Raw genomic sequence first — 23,893 nt, 5'->3', positions numbered from 1 at the left:
AGGCCAATGTTGTGAGAAGTTTGCCTCCTGAGCACTCTGAAATGTATCCTTGGGGGAAAGAGGCTTGGGAAACAGCTGGGATTTTTTTCAGTGGCACATTAAGCCCTTGGGCTGTGTAGGATTCTCTGGAGGGCAAGCCTACCCTAGGCGACTTCGATCCCTTGTGTTTGCCATGGCCAGAACCACACGCTGGCAGGGGCTAGCTTTCATCTTAAAAGCATTTTCCTGTGCCCCTTGGTTGGAGAAGAAGCCCAGGAAAGCTGCAGGGCAGAGCGTGGGGATGGTTATACCCATCCTTTGGGGATTACAGAAAGAAATTAAAATTGAGGTGCTTTTTTTTTTCTTTGTAACACAAGTCCAAAGGGTTTATCCCATGGAATGTCACTCTGAAGCATTTATTTGGGGAACTGGGTTGAGAGGAAGCAGTCACCGAAGCCAAGCCCTTTAGGAGCTAGGCAGGAGATGGAACTGCACAGGCAGAGGGGCTCTTCCATCCACAGGCTCAGAAGGCAGAGAAAGGGTGGCTGGATGGAGGGCTTTCAGAGCCCATGCTTGTCACCTGCAGCCAGAGAAACCCATGAGCATTCACAAAGCAGCCCTCATCCACCAGGGCCTGAGCCCAAGGAGACCCCAATGCTCAGATGAAGGGTTCTGATTTCAGCAATGGCCTTTCTTTCTCTGGAGCAGGGGAGGCCAAGTTCATCCTTTGAACTTTAAGGATCAGGAGGTTGAGTGAAGAGATGCTATCCTCCTACCTACCGCGTGATGCTGGGTGTGTGTGTGTGTGTGTGTGTGTGTGTTTCCCTTGCTTTAATAGCCACGTGATTGGTCTTCTCTGAGAGCTGTGAGTTGCTTTGCTTCTTCCCTTAGTTTCCAGTGCTATGAACAGTGCTTGGGAGGTAGGCAGTGCTCATTCATCCACTGGTTCATTCAATCAAACGATGTGAATAAGTGAATCTGTGTGTTGATGGGTATGTAGTTGCAAACATGTACATGCAAAATCTCTGGCCCATTCAGGAGACTTGATTTAGTTCTTCCCATGAGTTTGGAGTGAGGATAGAGAATACAAGCTCTAACATCTCATATTATAAGAACCAGTAGTGACCAAGACTGTGTCCTGTGGAGGTCAGAGTAGCATGGGGTATCCAGTCCCCAGTCAGGACTCTTCAGGTACCTCCTGGGGTCTAGATTGTTTTCACTGCTAAGCCATGCCACAGAACCCCCATCAAAGTGTGCTTCCCAGGGAGGCTCAGTAGAGTGGTCCCTCATCCAAGCTCCAAAGAGGGTCACCTGAGTTTGGAAAAATCCCCAAACCCCATGTGCACCTTTGACCAATTAACTCAGAATTGGAAGATGGGATCAGATATCATTGCTTTTTAAAGCTTCCCAGACAATTCTATATTGTTTTTGCAAAGTGTAGTCTTTACAGTATCTGCATCTGAATCATGAGGGACACTTGTTTTAAATACCAGATTTTGCCCCCAACTTCAGACCTAAGAAGCCAGCATTGCTACGTACTAGGACTCAGAACTCGTGTCCTAACAAATTCCCCTGCTTGTTTGCATGAATTATGTGCTATGAGAACCCCACTGCACTGTGCATTTCAAATGTGTGACCCTGGGAAATATACATACGACATCCTCTGTGCATCCCTGTGGTCCCCACCACAAAAGACAGCCCCCACCCACCTCAGGTCTAGAGGTCAAAGTTTACATTCTCCCTCGTTAGCTCCTGCTAATGAAGGCCCATGCTTTCTCTACAGTCTCACTGCCAGATGCACTTAATCATTTCCAGGTGCATTTCTGAAATGCAACCTGAGTCACCCCAGTACCTGTGGGCCTCACCTCTGCTGGCTCTCACTTACTAGGCCCTCTCACAGGGTCTGCACTAACCCACGGGAGCCCCATGCCCACACCCTAAGCTTTAGGGGCCTGCCTCGGCTGCACCTGGTCACTGGACTTTCAAGTAAGCTGAATCAGTTGGGACATTAGCTGCCCAGAAGTGCTTTACCCCAGTGGTGACTCCCTGACCTACAGTAGACTGTCCAAATAGCACTGGATGAAGTATGTCTGAGTCTAACATGGGGATCAACTTCAAGAAGTGGGAAACTGGTGCTTAAAACCATTTGTACCTTCACCTCAAAAAGAATAGAGGTCCCTAGATCCACGTCATTGGTTTAGCCAGAGATGACTGTGACCTTTACATTTATGATTATAGAAGTAGATGCTCAGATGGGTCCCCTCCCCAGACCCAAAGGGTATCTCTGAAGACATGTCCAGGGGAGCTATCAGCAGCTTGTAGGCACAAATAAGGGACTGTCGGCCCCCTCATTTTGATGTGATGCACAGCATCTCCACAGTTCTGGCACACAACCTAGAGATGACGTGGTGGTGTCTCCTACTCAGAACCTGGACTGATGGTAAACAAGACATTTACAAAATCCAGGCCCTCAAATGCCCTATGCCTGGCGAACTGGGAATCATGGCTTCAGCTGAGGGTAGACACAGAGAAATGTCTTCAGAATACATCATTCACCAATGATTTGCTGGTGCTTTTTAGATCAGTCTGTTTTACAATAGAACAGAGGAAGGATGGGTGGGGGGTAGTTAAGCTTCCTGGGAGAAATAATTGTGGATATTGACAGGTTACTATTGTGAGTAAGCTAACACAGGGACTGTCAAAGTCTTCGTTCTTTCCAAAGAGCTTTTTGGTTGCAAAGTCTAGAAGAGACCCAGGATTGCTAACAAATTCTTGGAACATACTAAAATCCACATTTGTTTACCTCCTTCTGCTCCTCTATCCCACAATGCCAGCAGATCTAAGTTGTCTGTTCTAGCATCTTCTCTATTGTGGAAAGAACAATAGAAGTTGGGTGTTGAATTTAAATAAATATTTAATTCCTGAAAATTATCTTATATGTTTTAAAACACTCTTTAAAGCTATTTTTATTCTCTAGAAAGCGCTTATTATAGGTAAATTACACATTTTACTACCGGAGCATTAGGTTTGCCATTAGTACAAATTTAAGGCACTACAAAGACCAGTAGATAATGTTAATTTCAAATACAGAAACTAAATATATTTTGTGCCTTTTTATTACTCATTTTCTTTTAAGTTTTATTGACTGCTTTTTATCTTAACTATATGTCTTTACATGCTGCAATCATAATGCACTGTAATGGTATTAATATTTTATAGAATCGGTATTTATAGTTCTTTATTTAGAAACAATGCAGTAGGTCTGCAGATATCTGAGCCCGTCTGGAATGGTGCCCTCCAAATAATGATAAATTACTTGTGCAGTATGCCATTTGCTAATTATATCCATGATTTACTGCAGAGCAAGACTTAAATCATTCATTTCAGTCTTGCGTAACAGTGCCATAAAATTTTTAGGTTTAAAAATGGTTTCCATGTGTATAATTTAAACAAATTTTAGAGCTATTGTATACACAAAATATTGCAACCACCCATTTGTTACATACTTTGTCTTTTTAAACTTCTACTTTTAATGATCACTGTGGTTGAAATTATTATGCTTAATTTTCATAATCATAGCTTTTAAATCTACAGCCGTTTTCACATGTTAGATAAAGAAAAAGATAGCTAATTGTGTGTAGATAGTATGTCATTCCTGAATAGTCCCAAATGGTACAAAATCATTAAAAAAGCTTAAGAGTACGAATTATTCTTCTATTAAAAAACAGTTGTTCTCTAACTAATTATTAGTTTGAGCTGCTTTGTTTCAAAGAACAAATGTTGATCCTTCTAGCCTTGTTCTTCACACCAAAATGAGATAAACACTTTTTCTTTTTCTCATATCAAAACCTTGCAGGTGAGAAACCCTACAAGTGTCCTCACTGTGACTACGCCGGCACCCAGTCAGCATCCTTAAAATACCACCTAGAACGACACCATCGTGAGCGACAGAATGGAGCGGGGCCGCTGTCTGGACAGCCCTCAAACCAAGACCACAAGGATGAGATGTCCAGCAAAGCATCTTTGTTTATCAGGCCAGACATCCTGAGGGGGGCATTTAAGGGTCTCCCCGGAATCGACTTCAGAGGTGGCCCTGCCTCTCAGCAGTGGACATCAGGAGTGATCTCTTCTGGAGATCATTCGGGGCAGGCCACCGGCATGTCATCAGAGGCTCCTGCAGACGCCCTGAAAGGCACCGACCTTCCTTCCAAAAGCACCCACTTCTCCGAGATCGGAAGAGCTTATCAAAGCATCGTGAGCAACGGCGTGAATTTCCAGGGGTCCTTGCAAGCATTCATGGACAGCTTCGTCCTCAGCTCCTTGAAGAAGAGGGACATGAAGGACAAAGCCCTGTCAGATCCCTCTTCCCTGAAAGCCCACGGAGCTGATGGTGGCGAGGAGAAACCCAGCGGCAGGTCCTCTCAGAGGAAGGCTGAGAAATCTCAGCACGAGCCTCTGGACTTGTCCGTGCGGCCGGACGCCTCCCTCCCGGGCTCGTCGGTGACGGTGCAGGACAGCATCGCCTGGCATGGTTGCTTGTTTTGTGCTTTCACCACGTCATCCATGGAGCTGATGGCCCTCCATCTGCAGGCCAACCACCTAGGAAAAGCGAAACGCAAAGAGAATGCCGCGGGGGTGGCCATCAACTGCAAAGAGCAGGCCCGGGAGGTGGGCAAGATGGCTCTGCTGCCCACAGCACAATCCAACAAAGAGATGGGCCTTTCGGGGATGATTGGCTCTCTAGACTCTGCTTCTGAGAAGATGGCCCAAGGACAGGCCAAAGAGACCCTGGGGGACCAGAAGAGTGGCCCGTGGCCCAGCCACGTGGACCCTGCCTTTTGTAACTTCCCATCAGACTTCTACAAGCAGTTTGGCGTGTACCCGGGCGTGGTGGGCTCGGGGGCCTCCGGTTCCTGCTCCAACAAGGATCCCGATGGGAAAGCCCACCCCGAAGAGGACGCCCCAATCCTGATCCCCGAAACCACAAATAAGAATGCTACCGATGACCTCTCCGACATCGCCTCCTCCGAGGACATGGACTCCTTCAAGGGAGAAAACAACGATGAAGAGGATATCGAAACCGAGCCCGAAATGATGAGCAAGCCCCTGTCTGCCCTCAGCAAGGACAGCAACAGCGACGGCGGGGACAGCCTGCTGCCCACGGGCACCCCCCAGCCCATCCAGGGACTAGTCTCACCTTTAGCCCAAGCGTCTGAGAAGCAGTGGCACAGCCCAGGCCTTCTTCCTGCCCAGGACCCCTCAGTGGGTCTGCCAAAGCCGGAGCGGGGGCCCCCGGGCCTGGAAAAGCCAATGAACATGCTGTCGGTCCTCAGGGCCTACAGCTCCGATGGCTTAGCAGCCTTTAACGGACTTGCAAGTAGCACAGCAAATTCTGGATGTATCAAGAGGCCAGACTTGTGTGGTAAGTTTTAGAATCCTCTTCCTTTAGTTCATTTCCCAAAACATCAGTGCTGACCTGTGCATTTTTTTTTTAAATGAGGTAGACTGACCCATTAGCAAAATTTAAACTAAACCTAAAAAAAGAAAAAAAAAAAAAAACAAAAACCCAATGCTATATATGCAATGTAGACAATCATAAAAGTCAATTTCACTTCAGAGTTTCCAAACTCATCCTTTTGGGTTCCGATTTGCATTATAATGTTCTCACATGCCTGTACTGAAAGGTATGGAAAAGTGGGTGGTGTCTCACGTGTGAACTCCCCTTACTTTTCATCCCTAAGTGGAGAAAGGGAAGAAAAACAACTATTAAAACAAAAACAAAAAGAGACATGGTAACTTGCAAACTTTTCAGTATTTTCGACTTTTGCAAAAGGTGCCTGAAGACACCTCCTTATTGCTTTGCTAAGCCAAATCTGCTTCCTTAAACATTCCTTTAACTGACTTAGAGGATACTAAAATCATATCACACTAACCACAGTAGAGAAATAACGTGACCTCTCCAGACAGGGAGATGGTTTCGGGGTGTTCGTGATTCATCTTTAGACATACCAAATGGCAGTTACCTGACTTTGGCCTTCTGCTGTTGCCTTCTGTCCGTCTGTGTGTCTTTCCCTGTCTGTTGTTCTAACAAGAAATGTACATTGTCAAGTCTGATTAGCAGTGTTGTGACTCTGTGTGTCTTGGATTTACGCCTGTCTGATCTCGTAGCAAACTGGTACTTCTTTACCTCCTTAAAGAAAATGGTTACCCCTAAAGTGATTCTAGATTTTAAAACATAATCCTAAATTTGAAGCCTAGAGTCCAATCAAATGAAGCTTGGGGTGGTCAGAGAGGACCCATGCAATTTTCTTTGCACCCAGATGTTCATATTTGAAAAACCTGTCTCCAAAAAGAAGCTCAATGTATTATTCCCTTTGAAACCAGCCCCAAATATTCCCACTAGAGACAAATGGCCATGGTACCTTTCCATCTTTAATTTATGAATGGATTTTTTTGTGATTTTTACTTCATGTGAGAAAGGAAGGAAGGAAATAGAAGAGAGTATTTGTGAACATCAGCATCTTAGTATTTCTTTTAGCACAAAGCAGGATTCAGGAAGCTAGACCCTGGGTTCATAATTTAAATTGATATATTTCTTTTACCCTCTCCTTCCCTAATTCACTAAGAACTGGATCAAGCAGTTGGAAATATTTTTTGAATTGTCAAAAATCACTAAATGGATTTCTGACAGCTCAAAAAAATATTGACAGTTCCTTATGCTGAATGATTCAAAAGGCCCCATTAACCAGTACCCCTAGATCTATTTTTAGTCACATGTAATTCATTACTTTTGAAGCTGTTAAAAACAATATTTAAAAGAAGAAGAAAAGGGTTTTATGCCAGTCCAAATTTTCTCCTTTTTCTTCTGGGGGAGCAACATTTAAATTTTTTGTTTTTTTTCATTGTTGTTCTAAGTTTATGATTGGGGTGGCTTCTTTTTTTATTGTTGTTTGGGATTTTTTTTTTTTAAGGTCTATTTTCGGTTCTTTCAACTACCTTCTAGGACCATAGTTCCTGCCAGGAATCTATGCATCAGAAAAGATCAAAACCTGGCATGTGCATAAGCTCATTATTATTTAAATGAGCTCATGTTACCCCTATTAATTTTCCTATCTTCCTATCATTGTTGAAGGAAAGCTGTCTGCTTTGAGGAAGCTTGGCCAATGGTGTCCTTCTGCACCAGGGATGGTGGAGGGGAGCACAGGGGAGTCTTTTCCCTCTGAGCAGCCTGTTGAGAACAGGCACTCCTCACCCCCAACCCCAAATAGCAGCTCATAACGCATCTCTGACATTTCCAGAGAATGTGCAAAAACTTTGCTTGGTCAACCTTTTAACCACTGAGTGACAGACTCTGGGATGTAAGCCGTGGACCCTCTCTTTCAAGGGAATTGAGGATCCTTGGACCAGCTAGGCTAGAAGGCTTCTTGGTTGCTTCCCCCCAAAAAGGTTCATGTTCCTCTGTCCCTAACTCTGGCCACAAACCGCCTGTTTGGGGAGCATCTGACTTCTGTATTCCATCGGGCCTCCTTTCTTCTGCATCCTTCTGCTCTAGTTGGAAGCAGGCGGGGACAGTGCTTCTCTGTCCTTTGCATTTGTTTGGAGTTGGGGGCCACAGTTCTGTTGCCTCCAGGAGGATCCTGGCCTCGTCCAGTTCTCATTTCCCTGCCCCCATATCTGGCCTACCAGAAGAGTAGTCCTCTCATTTTCTTGCTGGCTGCGGTGGCATCCTTGGACCCAGAAAGGCCAGGCATAAGTCATCCTTGCTAAGAGTTAATATCTCAGAGGAAAACTTCAATCCACTGGGTTATGATTTTTTTTTCCTCTCAGTCTAATTCACTCTTTTTGTAGCGTTGCAAGAAGCGCAAGTGACTGTTGCAAGCATCAAACCCCAAATGGCTTCACTTTGCAAGGGTGGAAATGATATTGGCATAAGGAATAAAATACTCCTAATGTTTATTCCCTCTTCTCTGCTCCACTTAAAAGTAGATATGGATTTTCAAACAGGTCCACCAGGTCGATAGCTGATCTTTCTCATGAAGCTGGGCTTAGCTAAACCAAAGAATTATTCTTGTGTTTCTCATCTCAGAGTTTGGAGTCTGATTTTGTCTGGTTAGTAAGCTCAAGTCCCCACTTAGATTACCCTAGAAACAGGCTTGTGGAAAGAGTATTGTTCCTCTGTGTAAGGAAGAATGCTGGTCTCCTGGGGCGTAAAAGTGTTTGAAGAGACATCAGTAAAAACCTTAAGTCTTGTAGACTCCCCTGGATCTCAGATCTCAGAGTCTCTCTTGCCCTTGCTGGTAAGTTGGAGAACAAACCTTTTCACCCTAACTCTATGGGTGATTCTCTTTTAGTGGGTTGTACAAACAGGTACTCCCCTAATTATTGCATTTCTGCTTCTTAACTTTTAAAACTTACCCTGAATTCCTTAGTGTCAAAAACCTGGGGTCCTGGCCCGTGTGCTTTTCTAAGTAGATTGCATAAGAGAGCTGACAAGAAGAGGCCACCCTAGCCACTTGATTAGGGAGACTCCAGTAGCACAGGCCAATGTTGAGAATAGGAGTGAATTTTTAAAGATCTGTTCATGCAAGATAGCACATTTGCATGTCAGGGACATGTGAGAGATGATCCTGAGGAGGAAATTGAGTCACCTTGGATTATACTGGAGGACATGTATTGTTGCGGTTGGAGTGGGTCAGGTCCCACTGTGGATTTGATCTTGTTACATGAAATTCTCCTCGAATCAAAGTGTTAGCTTCTTGAGATGACTTCCTGGCTCCAGGCACAGCCCACATTTTTTTTTTATTCTATCAGTTATATAACATACAAGGGCCCTCCAGTGTCAATGGAGAACTTGAATTTGCCCTGTGTTTTGTTAGAATGGGTCTGACCTTGGTTTTGCAATAAGACAGGCTCCATGTGAGTATTCAGATTGGGCGGGGGGGGGGGGGGGGGGGGGGGTCGGTCAAGGGCAGACCAGAACAGTGTGCACAACTACTGGCTGGGCCGGACATGTCCAGTCTGAGAAACAGTGATGGCAGCACTGGTCAGTGGATAGCTTGGAGATCCAAGAAGACTTGGAAGGCCCAGGCTTTGCCATGCACCCAGACGATGCCGAGGCCAATCTGCAGAGCACCTGTTTCTAGCTACATAGAAAGGGTAAAGACCACGTTTCACCCCAGAGCTGGTGCATGTGGAGAACAACAGGATCACCCTTCCTCCTTCCCTTTGGAAACTGAGACAGCCAGGGCGTGAAGTTGTTGTGTTTGTTTTGAAGTTGTTGTGGGGTTGCTCTGGGTCCTTCAGGAGCCCCCAGGGGCAGGGTTGATGGGGGAACATTAAAATCAGATTAAGGGAAAGGCAGGGAGAAGGGCATAATCCTTTTGCCCTGAGAAGTCCTGCCCTGGAGTTACCACTACTTAGGGAAACCCAGCTGAGCAAGAAGAATCTGTCAGCATGTCAGCTATGGACATGAGGCCCAAGTGCCTGGTTGCTTGCTAGTGGCCCAGGAGCGAGCCAGTGGGAAGGCAAGGCCACCCACAGGAATAGTCCCAATATTCCCAACTTATTCTCAGGTGGTTGGGCACCTGGCTTCCCCAATTCAAATTATGCCTGTGACTAAGGAATAAAGGTCCTCTGGGCTTCCACCGCAGTGAAAACATTGGAACCCACCCCCAAAAGGTAGGGCCCATTGAAACATCTTCACCTTGTGTACTCTATAATGTGTGATGAGCTGGACCGGGATATCCACACTGAGCTCTCTTCAAATGTGACTTTGGTCCTCCTGTGATTTCTCAACATAGGTTGTTTGAAAAGATCCACCAATTTGCCAGCTATACATTGTAAAGCAGAGGTCCACAAATATTTTCTTAAAGGAACAGTGAGTAAATATTTTAGGCTTTTAGGTCATGCGGTCCCTGTCACCCTTACTCAGCTCAGACTACTGGCACAGAAGCATGCAAAGGTAGTATACAGATGAATGGGTGTGGCTTGTTCCTATAAAACTTAATGAACTAAAGTAGGGGCAGGCTAGAATTGGCCCATGGGTCTTAGTTGGCCACCCCTGACTCTATTGTAAAGAAGGATGTGTTCCCATGGTCTGCCCCAGTGAAGGTGCAGAAACCTTCCTCTGCTGTTCCATTGGACAGTGAATCCATGCAGGGAGGACCCACAGCAGTAACTGCAGGGCTCCATCTATTGCCACATGAGGCCAAAGAGACTTTCCAGAGAGAGAGGAATTGTAGACCCAGATGGTACCTGTTTCTGGAAGGCCACATCTCTGCCTAAGCAGGAAAAACTTCCAGGAGAATCATTCCAGAGTGCCCCCCCCCATCACAGCAAGTGTGCATAAAAGTGGAAGATGGTGTAGCTCTGTCTTGGCTTCCTGAAAGACTGTTTTATCATGGATGGACAGAGTGTAGGAATGGAAGACGATGGTAGACATAAAAGAGCTTGGATAAATGTTCCGCAGTTGAGTTTGCATTACATTGCAGAGGTGAGTGTCCACCTGAGGCCGTTGTGAGGAAATGATGCCCATATTTTAGTTGCAATTGTCCCTTGGACACTTCATCAAGCACCAATCTTACTTTCCATTGATGATCTAGAAACACATTTTATATGCTCATTTCCACCATGCCACACTGTCAGTAGCTATTTCTTGGTACATGGGAAAGTTAGCTTTGAAGGTGATTCTGGCAATTTTGTGATATCTCACCCCTACGGTTATACCTTTCCAGATCTATGCCCGATAAAAGGCAAAGTGCTTATAGGTAGAAATAAGTCCAGCCCTCTCCATCTTTAACCAAGAAATAGTTAAGGTCTCTGATCAGTTAGAAACTTCAAGGAGAGCCAAGGCTGGCGTTATGTGCAATACCATGAGAATCAAATGTGTGTATCTGATAGACTGTGATGCACTGCCTATGGCAGTTGGTGCATTTTTTGGACTTGTAGAACAATCTAAGTTGGGCCCTGAAGTCAGGAGGTTCCCATGAACAAGGAGATTGAGTAGGGAACATTGCACAGGAAGAGAAATACCACATTCCAGCCTGCCAAGCACGTGGGAGCCCAGGCTACATCTAAGGCCACCCAAGGGAGGGCAATTAGCCTGGTTGTGTGGACAACCCTGAGATGTCTTTTGTTGTCTCAGGTGCTGCCTTGCTTTATTTAAAGCCAGATGAGCAATTATTTTTTTCCTTTTCCTCTTCTGTATGAACTGATTCTCATATGGTTTGGCTTCGGAGTCCGTGAATGAAGCACCGTTTTGCACTCAATTTCCAATTTGATCATTTACAGGGTGGTCAGTGGTCTCCATGGTCTACTCTGCTCCCAGTCCTAGTGGGTGTCCAGGGTTTGTTATTAGATTCCAGTAGGGAGGACCATTTGGTCTGCCATGAAGTCTAAAGGCAGAAACTTTTAAATTCATGCAAATCACTACTCCATTGTGCCTGCTCTGCCTCTGCCGGCTGCCTTGAAATAGCCTACAAAGCTTTCCTCTTTGACTGTGTTAGGACAAAGTACAGGTGAGGCCCCCTAGGATCTCCTAGAGCAACCAGAACCCCCAGGTAGGCACTCCTCTGCCCTCATCCAGAGCTGTGCTCCATGCACCACCATATTGGATGCAGAAGCAGCCCCTTTGGATGGCAGCCCTCTCTGAAATCTTTCGGCATTCTTCTCCTCCTCCCCATCCCTCTTTTTAAATTAAATGGGAATGCCATTGATGTGATGTCATTTGCACTGCAGGATGACAGAACTGTTGTGTGAATACCATTGTATTTGCCAAATGGTCCACTCCTCATTTCAGAACAAACAAATGGATGGTGTCTGTAAGTCGGCAAACACTGGTGACATTTAGCCTTGTTTATGTTCCTTTCCTTTTGCTGCATATTTTTGGCTTCAGAAGCTACTGTCTGAATCAACAGTGCTTCTGAAGCAGGAGAAAGTTCTGGTAGCATTAATTTTGGTTGCTGCGTCCATGTTCCCTTTGGATCGTGTGATACCTACTTCCCAGGTTCAACCCTGGGAGGGAGGAGAGAGCATCCAAGTTTTCATTTCAAAAAAAAAAAAAAAGTTTATATATCTCGAGCCCTCCCACCCCTTCAGTAATGACTTAAGATTGGGAGGGAAGAAGAGAGTATTGAGAGGAGAGAGTGTTGTGAGAATAGACCCTCATGTCCCTGGTGAAATACAGACTCTCCAAGGAAGCCCAAGTCACCACCATCTAGAATAGGAGCAGTCTGACCCCACTGATGTCTTACACTCTGCAGGTTCCCTGGGGTTAAGCTTTGGTGTCTATATTAGGCTCCTGACGGGGAAGTGATGGTTGGAACTGACGAGTATCCAGATTCGGGGCCACATGTTAGCTTTTGGAGGAATCTAGTTCTTTTTTTTTTCTTCTGAATTTTCAGATGTTGTATGCAAAGCCCAGATTTCAAATAAATAATAATTATCTCCTATTACTTAGCACTGATCAGCAGCACCTCTACGTCTAATTGCCAACCTGCTCTAATCATGTAGACTATTCTTGCTTTTGCCAGAGATGGAAGGACCAAATTTTATAAGTATTGCTTCATTATCAGTATTCCATTAAACAATTAGGGGATGTGACCCTGCCCTTGCTTTCAAAATGCCTTTAGCTCAATTGGTTTCTGGATTGTTTAATGAATCTGCACGTTTTCTTGCAGGTAAGTGACACCCCCTGTCCTAGTCGGTCTATCTGGACTTGCCCTTGTCTGTTCGTGCTCCTCGGTGGTTATCTGCAGCTTGTTAATCGTGTAAAGTCAAGAGAAGAACGTATACACATATGTGTGTTGAATAAATAATTACTATTGGCATAGGTATGTGTATACACACGGCACACCAACCTACAGTATATATAGCAAAGTATCAGGGAGGCTAAAAATATTGCCCCATATGTTCCACTATTAGTCATGGATTGCAAAGGCTTAGAATGGAAAGAAAATTCCCTCAAAGTCATAAATCCTGAGCAACAAATGCTGGTGGATTTCAGGCCCCTTCACCTGTTAAAAAAAAAAAAACTGGCTGGGGGGTTCCATTCTGCCAGCTCACCTGAGCTCAAACAGGTTGGGCCTCTTGATGGTTTTGTCGGCATTACCGCTTGTGTCTGATTGTCCTGTATTTTGTAACACTTTAGAAGAATACAGAAAAGTGCAGTAATTATCTTTCTCCATAGTATTTAAGCAGAAATATTGCTAGTTTAATATTGTGTCAGGTTGTCATATTAACCAGGAACAGAAGACAGTAAAAATTCCAGCAAACAGCACCTTGACATTCACAACTAAAAAAAAAAAAACTGGTGATTGAAGCAAAATGTGTAAACTTGTACTGGGTTATCGTGTGCTGTGGAATAGAGTATTGTTGAAGTAATTAGAAGATATATTAAGGTGTTCCTGGTAATGAAGGCATGTAAGTTATCATAATTGTAGCTTTCTGAATAAGTGTCAAACTATATCTTTAAGTGTGCTGTATGCTGAGTTACAAGTTAGGTCATTTATGAATGGAATGTAAAACAATACTAAAAATGCTTCAATAACTTATCTTGGTATTGCTAATAAAAAAAAAGCTGTGAAACATTAGTGCAGTTTTGAGTCATTATGTTAATTCATTCCACAACACCCCCCCCCTCGCCCCCTTGACATTCTTCTCTCTGTTGGAAGCCTCAAGAGGACATTCAGGGAATTATTGTTGCATTGCCCCCACCCATCTTAAGGGGGGACCCTGTAAGTGACAATTCCTAAACATGCAAAAAAGGAAAGGGACTTTCTGATGTGGGTGGGATGACTGTGGTGGGTGGGGGGAAAGTCAGAGGACACAGGCCCATCTCTCTGTCTGGACCCCACAACCACTCACAAGACCCACAGATGGGGAGGCCTTGGGCACAGAGACCGCAGGCCACCTTACCCACCCCAGATGTGGACAAGACTGCTCACAGCCAGCCTGCCGTCAGCAAGCCTTAGCAGCATTTCTTTTTCATTCTGGGAAGGGCAATTTTAATGGAAAGAAACTCAGGATTAGAGGAGTTTGAGGATCTTTTTGTTCTACTGAGATTTTTTTTTTTTTTTGGTTGTGTGTATGTTCTTCGTAATGGGCTCTTGCCTGTTCTTCCCCTACCTTACCTCCTCTTGGAGAGGGATACAGAAAGGAAGGAATTTGGTTTTTGGTTGTGTTGCCCGGTTTTGTCGTCCGTGAGCTGGATTTTTGAGTCCTGCCATTTCAACAGTGTCTCCAAAGCGCCTTTGCTTGATTATGTTTTGTAAAGGTCTAAATTCCATGCATATCCCTGCTCCCTTGTCTAAGTGATCCTGTGGGGTCAGGGCAGAGAATCTGGAGCCCCAAGTCTATTACTCACTCCCCCAAATAAATAGTATCCAACAGGGAAATACAAGTCCAGAGACGTCCATTGGAACAAACTAGGCCTTAGCAACAGGACAATTCTATTGCTTTGACTGAAACATTTTCTCCTGTATTTCTCATGAAAACTGGTTGGGCCATCCTGACCCTAAAGACCACAGTACAGCATAAACTTTTCTCTTATTAAAAAAAAAAAGAGGTGACAAATGACAGATCCCAAGTCTAAGAAAGATGTGATGAGAACTCCAAATGAAAAATAGAGCTCTTTGAGGGGGTGGCGGGGGACACTGGGGATTGAACCCAGGGGCACTTTATCACTGAGCCACATTTCCACCCCTTTTTATTTTAATTATTATTATTTTAAAAAATTTTTGAGACAGGGTCTTGCTAAGTTGCTTAAGGGCTCGCTAAGTTGCTGAGACTGCCCTTGAACTTGCAATCTTCCTGCCCCAGCCTCTCCAGTGGCTAGGATTATAAGCATATGCCACCTCACCTGTTGAATAAAGAAGACTGTAGAACTTCCCAGAGTTCAGTACCCTCGACTGTTATCTAATCCCCTTGAAGCTGAGAGTGCATACCGTGGGTTCCCATAGACAATGTGACTGATCCCAGAAACCTTAGCAAGGGCAAAGTGAAGAGGACCTCACGTCCAGGCCCCGGTCCACATGGCCACAGCCAAGGAAGGGCTAGTTTCCACTGGTGTGCAGCTGAGTTTGCATAAGGAGAGAGACTCCAGGAAAGTGTCCTCTTTATTTCCCGTGTCGCCCGAGTCTGGGGAACTGCCCTGATGGAAGTGGAGTGTGAAAGAGGGCACATTCACCTGAGCCTTTGAGGGATGCCTTTGCTCCGGGTTGAGCACCTTATCCCCAGCAGTGTTCGTCCTTAACAGTCACTCTGTACCCTCTCTGGAGCCTTAGGCACACCATGGCACCTGCTGGTTTTGACAGTCAGCTAGGATGGTGCTCAGAAGGGTCCAGATGCAGTCTGAGGCGCCAGGCCCTGGAAATGGGAGGAGGGAGTATTAAAGTAAGGGAGGAGGGAAACATGGAAGGAGCGCATCACCCAGTCCCTTGTGTTGACAGCCAGGAAGACTCCCTGGAGCTGCGTATCAAGGCATCTGCTGCTCTCTCTCTTCCTTTCATAGGGGCCCAATCCCCCTAACAGAGTCTCTTAGCTGGAATACTAGGGAGCATTTCCTCTTCTATAGCAGGGGGTATTTCCTGAGTCGCTCCCCAGTGATAACTTCTCAAATTTATAGGAGACCTCTGTGGGTTCTTATTCTCCCATTTTTATGAACCCAGCCCCAGCCTCCTCCCCACCTCCCAATCCAGCCTCCTCCCCACCTCCCAATTCCTTCCTCAGGCATGGGATCCCCTTGCCCCTGCCCGCCTCCTCATCCTCCTTCCGACTTCTGGGTAACAACTCCCTTCTTTCTCACTAGTGGAATGTTCTTGGTAACATCCTGTCTGCTTCCTGCGAGAGAGCTGAGTGGGTTTGGGCCTCCAAAATGAGACAACTTCACTTCAAAGCTCTGCATGGGAGCCGGCAACTCTGTTTCCCACTGGTTCTACTCTCCCACCCAACCCCCCACATGCGGTGATAATAAACTCCATTTGTTTGGATTTAGATTTGGGGCAAACACAAACATCACTTAGAGGGTCACTGGTCTGTGGTGCATAAGAGATCCCCCCATTGTGTACGGACCCCTAGTGTTTCAAGGAGGTATCTCTGACTTAGATTCCAGAGACCCAGAAAGTCAAGGTGTTTTGCAGAGTCTTCAAATTCCATTTCTTGGTTCACACATATATTTGGAAGTGCGTTTGCTTTAACGAAATTTAGATATTCTGATAGAGGGAGGTGGAATCTAAACTCTGGGACCTGATTATTGCACATGTACGGTCACTTTTTCTCAAAGAAACTTCACAGTGATTAAATTGCATCCCTAAATATGCAGCAGCACATTGGCAGGACTGTCTCTGCATGAGCAGATTCTGCCTCTTGAGCAAACAATGCGCATTTTTCAAGGTTAAAGTTGGGGAACTCTGCACAGCTAATTTCATTAGCAAAAATATCCATTTGTGCACCCAGACATTGGCTGGCTTCATGAGGAGTTTGTCTTTCATGTTCTTTGTGGAGTTGTCCAGACACACCCATTTAATGGTAACCCACTGCTCCCAAGGTTAAGTTTCCTTTTTGAACTTCTGTTGTTGTCAAATTAACATAATATGCTCTCAATTATCCACATAAAGGGAGAAAGGCAACCAAGCAGGGAGAGCAAATTTGTGATTAATTTACCAAATTATTGCTCTTTTTATATGATGGACAAGTCACTTTTCTGTTTTGGAGTCCAGGGTTTTGTATGTCCTGGGGGGGTAGCACTGGGGTTGACCACAAGAACAGACCACTCTGAGGTATGCCATACACCTGGGGAAGGGCTGGAGGTGGATGTTTTGCTGAGAGGCAGAGCGGCCTCTGAGGGTGGGTAATTAGGGATCCACACTGTGCTGAACTCTTTTCTTGTCAAGGAGAGGAGCCATTAATCTTCTCAGTTCTCCAAGACTCCCTTGATGACATGGTTAGAATTGTCCACAAAACAGGTCTTTAGATAGGACCTGGGCGCAGGTAGCCGATGTGGGAAGCAATTCCCTGAAGCATGATCAAGGACAGGGAAGGGAGAGAGAGAGGGTGGAAAGCCAGCACAGGTTTGCTCACAAGAGCTTCACCACTGGGGGTGGGCTGGGGATTAATTCTTCCAGGGACCTTTTAAGGTACTGTGTGGAGTTTCCCACAGAACTATTCCACCGTGCACTGTAGAAGCTGGGCTTTTTATCCACTGACTCTGCACCTCTCGTTATTTGAGGGTCACTGCAATCCACTCTGTGGCCAAGCATTTTTCTCATGGTAAAGAGAAACAGGAGGCTGTTGGCATGCCAGGTAACCAGAATGGAAAGGGCAGGGCACTGACAGGGTCCACAAGTGGGAGGGAGCCCCTTGACCAGAACATTTTCACACTTACCTGCCTCCACTCTAGAAGGTCACAGACCTGTCCGCCCAAGCATGAGAACAAATGTGTGTATTCCGTGGTTCCTTGGTGGTGGGGTGAACTGCTGATTTTAAAGCTTGGGAAGTACACGGCCTTCCAACTTAGGGGCAGGGTGAGTAGAGGCAGGATCGGAGGGTTTGCATGCTGCCTGGAGTCAGGAGAAGACACCTAGCAACAGCCGTGCTCCAAGGGGCTTAGACAACTCACTTCTCTTCTTTGGGCACCATGTCCCTTTCAATGAAAGGAGGAGGCAGCCTGGACATCTCCCAAAGACCCTTCTAGCCCTCAAACTCTATGTCTGGTCTTCATGACCCCCTTTGAGCCTTAACTTTTCAGATGATATTCTAGGACCCTGTCAGTCCCAGAGCTCTCATGGGCGCTCACTCTAGAAGGGATACCAGAATGTGGGAGCCACACTGATATTTTCACAAACACAGGAGCTTGCAAAACTTCAGTTTGCACAAGAACACTTATTGTTATGGGGCATGGCACATGGCAATACTTGGAGCTTATGTTCCATTATAAGAAGACCATTGAAGACTTTCTCTTTTAATTCAGGGAGTTAGTCAAAATAGAAAGAAAAAGGAAAGCAACAGAGAAGGTCGATGAAGTTGGACATTTCAGCTTCATGGAAGTATAAGAAGCCAGTTCCTTGAAATGTTTTTTTTCTTTATCAGCCTCTTGAGTTTACAACTGAGCTTGAGCAAATGGTTTGCACTATGATTGAGCCTTCCTCAGACACTTCACCAATCATCCAATCCAGTGGGCCTGTTCCTGCCACCTCCACCCAACACACAGACTTAGCAATTCTCAGAGGTGGGGGAGACAGTTACCAAGAGGCATCTCAAATGCATGGGCACAAACACAGTTACGTTCACTTCCTTCCCTCCATGTGACCTTTACCTTCTTTCCACACAGCCTCAGGGTTCCCTTGGCCACCCCACATCACTCTCAGCTAACAAGTACCCTAAGCTTGGGACTAGCTCCAAGTGTGAACCCCTCAAGCCCTTGGCTTTTGGCTTTCCACGGAACGTCTAGACCAGTTGTTTTTTAACTTGGTTGCCTCAGTATGGCCTTCCATAAAGTGGTACATCAGTGTACCCTTAAGAGAATAAAATAAATATGAAGGACTTGGAGGTTAACAAGTCACCGTCATTTCAACTATTTTAGGATTTCTGTTGCCGAGCAGGCCTAGGCAGAGCTCCCATGCAAACCCAGAACCGTCTGAGACCCTGCCAAGTGGGTGGAGGGTCTGGGTAGGTATTGTGAAGCATGGCACCTCTATATTCTTGCCAATCTGTCCTCACTACCCGCAGCCTGTGTCTGGATGCCCAGCTTGGGTCTTCTCATACCCACAGTGAACATACCTGGAGATCTAGGGGGTAACCTACAGGAGGATCCAGTGATCCTATTCTTGGGATGTGTAGACACTCCTGTTGGCTCTAGTCAAGCAGTTTGTCTTTTATCAATGGTTTAAAGGACTTAAAATTAGGGAAACAACAGCAGGAACCTCTGATCAACCAGTGAGAACAAGATTCTTGTACCAATGTGGCTTTTGCCTTACATTAAAACTTTGGGCTTGAAGTGTCTGTCTTTTCTAAATCATACTTGGGCCAATTGTTTAATTTTAAACCATTAGGGGAACTTTCTTGAGGCCTTTGGGGTAAACGTCCTTGCCAAGTGAGTGATGGGCCCTACCTTAAAAAAGGTTAAAACACCGGAATTTCCATAATATCAGGGTTGGTTCTGTGAAGTACCCAGTTTTCAACAGGAGACCCTGCATGAGGTGGGTGACAGGGCAGGAATCTGGCAGCCTGACCTCATCACGCTGGAGGACACAGGGGAAAAGGACTTGTGTTTGGGGGCTGGTAGGGATGCCCTGCGGAAGTTGAGAAGAAGAAATCAATGGGTCCCAGGACTGACGACCCCTAAAGAGATGGCCAAGAACATTCTGGGGTCTGAAAGCCTTGAAGTCCACAGGCTGGACACTGCTCCCTGTTGGTTGGGGTGACTCAGCCCCAGTGGCTTGGGGTGAGGGGAAGAGAGGAGGGAAAGAGAACTATAAAGGAAGCCAGGCCGAAGAGGGTCAGAAAATGAGAGCCAAAGAAGCAAATATAGAGAGGCGGGAGGAGAGGCATGGGGGGAGGGTCAAAGAGGATGGGGGTGGGGGAGGAGCCAACCCAGGGGAAAGAAGAGGAAGCAGCTGGGCGAGAAGTATCAGGGTGTTGGTCTGGTGGGTGCCCCCTACCGGTGGGGGGCTGGGGAGCAGTGGACTCTGGTTCCAGGTGAAGATGGTGGGGAGGCAGGCGTAGGGCGGGTCGGATGAGGATCCCCAGTGCAGCACCTGGTGGCCTTGGCCTGGAGCTCCAGCTGCACCCTCCTCCCTCCCCCTCTGCTCCCCAGCGCTAGTTTCAGGAGGAAATGCTGCAGCTTAATCAGAATTATTTACAAGATAATGGTCCATTGTTTGCACTAAGACAGATGTTGTCTGTGGGAACTTTGTGTTTTATGCTCTTTTCGCTGCTCTGTCTTCACTGGGTGCAGATGGGATGGAAGTAATGTGCGTTATTATTCCTAGGATTGGAAACTTGGAGGCGCCTTCGTTTCAGCGGCTGGCACTGGGCGGGCAGGGGTGGTCACTGCTGGCTGCAGGGCCAGGCAGGGGCTGTGGTCCTCCCGGCCCCTCCAAGCAGCCTGTGATTAGGAAGGTTCGTTTCCTTGAGGGGCGGGTCCATGCAATCGCCTTGTCCAGGACAGGAAGGATTCACTCTGATTAAGATGCGCGTGCTATGTGTTGACTTGAGAGGTCACCGCTGACATCTCAAATGAGGGTGGCCATCTGGTCCTCTTCTTGCCAAAGGGAAAGAGCAACCCTTCTGAGGTGGGGGCTGTGTGGCTTCCTCTCTCTCTTTCTCTCTCTCTTTTTTAACTTCCTAGAGGGCTTCCTCTGACTCTTCCGGGGTCACTGGGGGAGCCAGATCGGGGCTTCAACTCCTTCCCTCCTTCTTCGAGGGTAGTGTTGGCCAAATGAATGCCTGTCTCATGGACTGGCCCAGGGAGGGAACATGAGGAGCAAAGATGAGGTCGGGTGGGAGGACTCACCCTGTTACCAAACCTGCTGGTGGCCTTGCTCTGGAGACAGCAGACTGGCCCCTCTTGGTGCACAGTCCTGGAAGTCAGCAGGTCCTCCGGCCCTTTTAGGTTCCCAGCACCCCCTGCATTGCCAAACTCATCTCATCGGTGACCAGACCCATTTTATAAATGAGAAAATAGAGTCCAAGAGAAGTTAGGTGACTCGTATCCAGTGATTTTTCTACTCCGTGGAAAATTCTCCCCAATCTTCAAGTCATGATCTTCTGAACCTCAACTTAGGGGCACACGAGGCCTGAAGATAACTGCTCTGCAGAGTCAGGGAGAAGACTTTTTTGGCTGCCAAGCACCGGGGCTGGCAATAGCACAGGCTCAATAGACAGTGGCAATTGATATTAAAAACTAAGTGATACCACGTGTCAAGTACATTGCATTTTCAATATCAGGTTCTGACCAAGAGCAAACAAACAAAAATAAAAGTCACAAAATATCACAGATGTACAAACCAAGATGTGGTGGAAAAGAGTCACTTTCGTGAAGGTGAAGTGGAATCAGGCTTTATCTGGACAGCAGAGGGAAAACCTCAGACATGGCTCCTAATGCCCTTGTCCCACACCCTGGGGGCCTGTGAGATGTGACCCAGAAATCTCAGAACCCAGAGGTTTTGTTCCATTCAAAAATCAGCTAGTTGGCATATCTTGGCTTGGTGAATATTGCTGTTCCTCCATAATCACCCTATGCCCAAGGAATGGCCCCAGCAGTCTTAGCAGCAGGATCTGATCATCTGAATTATCCTTCTAACCTTCCCAGATTATTTAAAAATAACAAGTACTTACTGTGAGCTAGGGTCAGGTCCGATTCTCAGTCCCATATAGATGATAATGCAAACGATATACTTTCCTTTCGCTCTCATATAAATCCCGTGAGGTAAGCATGATGACATTATTTTTTGCTTTGGACGTGAGGATAGGGAGGCCCAGGGATGCTCTTTGCCCTACCCAAGATCACCAGCAAATAAATGAGGAAGCTGAGATTCAAAGCTGGGTGGTGGAGACCTCTGACCATTCATTTGGTACCCCTGTCCCTTGCTGTTACTCTCCTGTGCCTTTATTACTCATTGGAGATGCATCGAAAATTAACCAACCAACCAACAACAAGTAAATAAAAATAGCCAACTCTTGCCAACCTCTAACTCCAGGTCCCAGAAGAGGATGGGGCAATTCAAAGCAGAAATTTCAATTGCAAACAGGTTGTGATTCAGAAGGTCCTAGACTGCCCATGTGACCTCAGTGCCCTCCTCACCGCTCCAAAAAATGATAAAAGACACATTCATAGCCTCGAGAATCCTTCCATTTTGCAGGATGCAAATAATTTATTCTTAGAACTATATGTTTTTTTTTTCAGTTTTGTCTCAGACTCAGGTAAACAAAATAAAACAAAACAAAACATAACAAAATAAAATGCCTGCCGCCTGCCCCCACTTCCCTCGGAGCAGCCAGAGGGCCTCAGGAAACCTGACCTCTCACCTTGCAATTGTTCCCTGGGGTCCAGGTCGCAGGAGTTGCAGGAGTGGAGAGTGGGTGGCCCAGGGCACCAGCGAGCCCTCCTGGCCAGGGCTGCTGCAGGCCCAGCCCCCAACCGCGACAGCGGCAGAGGTCAAACTGGGATAATATTTATCAACCTTATTCTCATGGTGTCAAGCTCTGCCCCAAACCCAGCGTCACTGGAGATCCCAGATTATGTCTTTTAAGGTCCCACAGAGCCGCTTCACATGTGACCAATTACCTCTGTCAAGCAGGGGAAGGAGGTCCCCCTCGGTGGGTGGGATCTGAACTTGAGCTTCCCGAGGTCGGTGGCTGGGATCGTAGGCCTTTGAGCCTGTCACTCCCCTATAGCCAGACCTTTTCTGTTAAAACTGTTTAAATTACAAACCAGTAATAAAAGGATCATATGTGTTTCCCACCGAACAGGTTCTTTAGGGCTATTATGATAATTAAAAACATATGGTGCCTGTGCTAGTCAGAGAGAAACCGCAGATGTACAAATTAGGTATTATAGAAGGGTTTTCTGCTTTTGCCCTTTTAAAAACGTCAAGCCAGAGAAGTTTAAAGAGATAAAATGGCAATTGTGCAGATAGTAGGTAGCATTTTGGTTTTAAAAATCATTAAATATATAAACCCCCTTTTTTTATACTTAGTAGGAATAAACAGCTCCTGATATGTGCAGAGGGGGAAGAGGCATCAGGGCTGGGAGTTCATGGGCGGGGGCGAGGGGGGGGGCAACATTTTCCACCTAACGAGATCTTAGATACCATGTAATCTTTTGCATTTTTTATGACGTTGTTCCGCACAAAGAGGATTATATTTATTAAATATTGAATTATATTAAAATGGAATTGATGAGAGCAAGGATGAGGATTTCTTTACATTCAACTTTTTACTTGTTAAAAGGCAAAGATGCAAGTATCGATTAGTCTAGAAATAGTCATTTGTTTTAATTTAAAGTATGCAATTGATTTTGAGAAGGTGATAAATACTGTTAATAATAATAAAAAAAAAATCAGGAGGATTTCCAGGGCTCCCTCTCAATGGCTTTCCAAGGCAGACGTACAGGGCTGGTTCAGTTGTGCTGAGCTGGACATATCCAAAAAGATGTCGCCTGGCTGGCTACATTCAGCTGGGCTCTGGGCAGCTGAGAGGACTGGTCCTCAGTCCTGACACACCAGGGCCTTCGTTAAGCCTGAAGGACTTGGGACTTTGCCACTGCAAGTCGGCTACAGGAAACCAATAGGGCTACTCTACAGAGGAAGTGGTGGAGGCACGGGTCACAGGAACATGTCACCTGCCCCTGTGCTCTACCTCAAGGCTTCACTCCTTTCTCTCCAGGAAAACATTTTCAGGTCTTTCCGGAGACAATTCACCCAGAACTGGGAGGTCTCGCTCCTGTCAGCACCCCGTCCTGGATGAGAGGCCATGGTAGCTACCTAGGGAAGTGAAGTAGGAAGGCAAATGTCCAGCCAATAGGAACACAGGAGCAGAGGGGAGGTACCGCTGACCCAGAAGGCAGACCACTGGAGCACTCAGATAAGGAGAATATCTGGAAGCCTGGTGGGTATCTGTTGACATTCCTAAAACTGAGTACAGATAAGTTTTCTTCAGTATATTTTTGTGTTCAGGTATTTGTTATGTTACACATTTTTGAAGACTCTAGTAAGGGTAAAAGACCCTATAACCAGAAAGTAGACTTTTAGGTCATCCTAGCTAAAGGGAGTCTGAGATACTCAGGGAAAGTGTCCTTTGACATAGACTCCATGGACATAGCCTTGCTGGGGTCTTTAGTTCTCTCTTCCTTGTCTATCACCAACAGTTTTCAGATGGCACAAAAAGTCTGTCATCCTCTAGTGCCCTTTCTTTTGGG

The 23,893-nt window shown here is 46.0% G+C and overlaps 1 protein-coding gene across 4 annotated transcripts in view; it reads left to right on the top strand.

Moving 5' to 3' along the window:
* The window catches only part of Znf536 (zinc finger protein 536), a 435,517-nt gene that overhangs the window by 277,209 nt on the left and 134,415 nt on the right, over positions 1-23,893 (top strand). For 3 of the 4 annotated variants that reach the window (XM_046448182.2, XM_058580443.1, XM_058580442.1), the window contains exon 6: positions 3,836-5,401. In XM_046448182.2, the coding sequence (XP_046304138.1) occupies positions 3,836-5,401 (1,566 nt within the window). Of the gene's footprint in view, positions 1-3,835; positions 5,402-12,656; positions 13,569-23,893 lie in introns of those variants that run through there. The other variant, XM_046448183.2, reaches the window with a different exon arrangement.

Source organism: Marmota monax, unplaced genomic scaffold (assembly GCF_021218885.2).
Source record: "Marmota monax isolate L192 unplaced genomic scaffold, Marmota_monax_Labrador192_F-V1.1 WCK01_AAM20220418_F8-fsc00101, whole genome shotgun sequence".
In the NCBI taxonomy this organism is placed as follows: Eukaryota; Metazoa; Chordata; class Mammalia; order Rodentia; family Sciuridae; genus Marmota; species Marmota monax.
The sequence above is the reverse complement of the archived record's forward strand: the minus strand, read 5'-3'. Positions and strand labels throughout refer to the sequence as shown.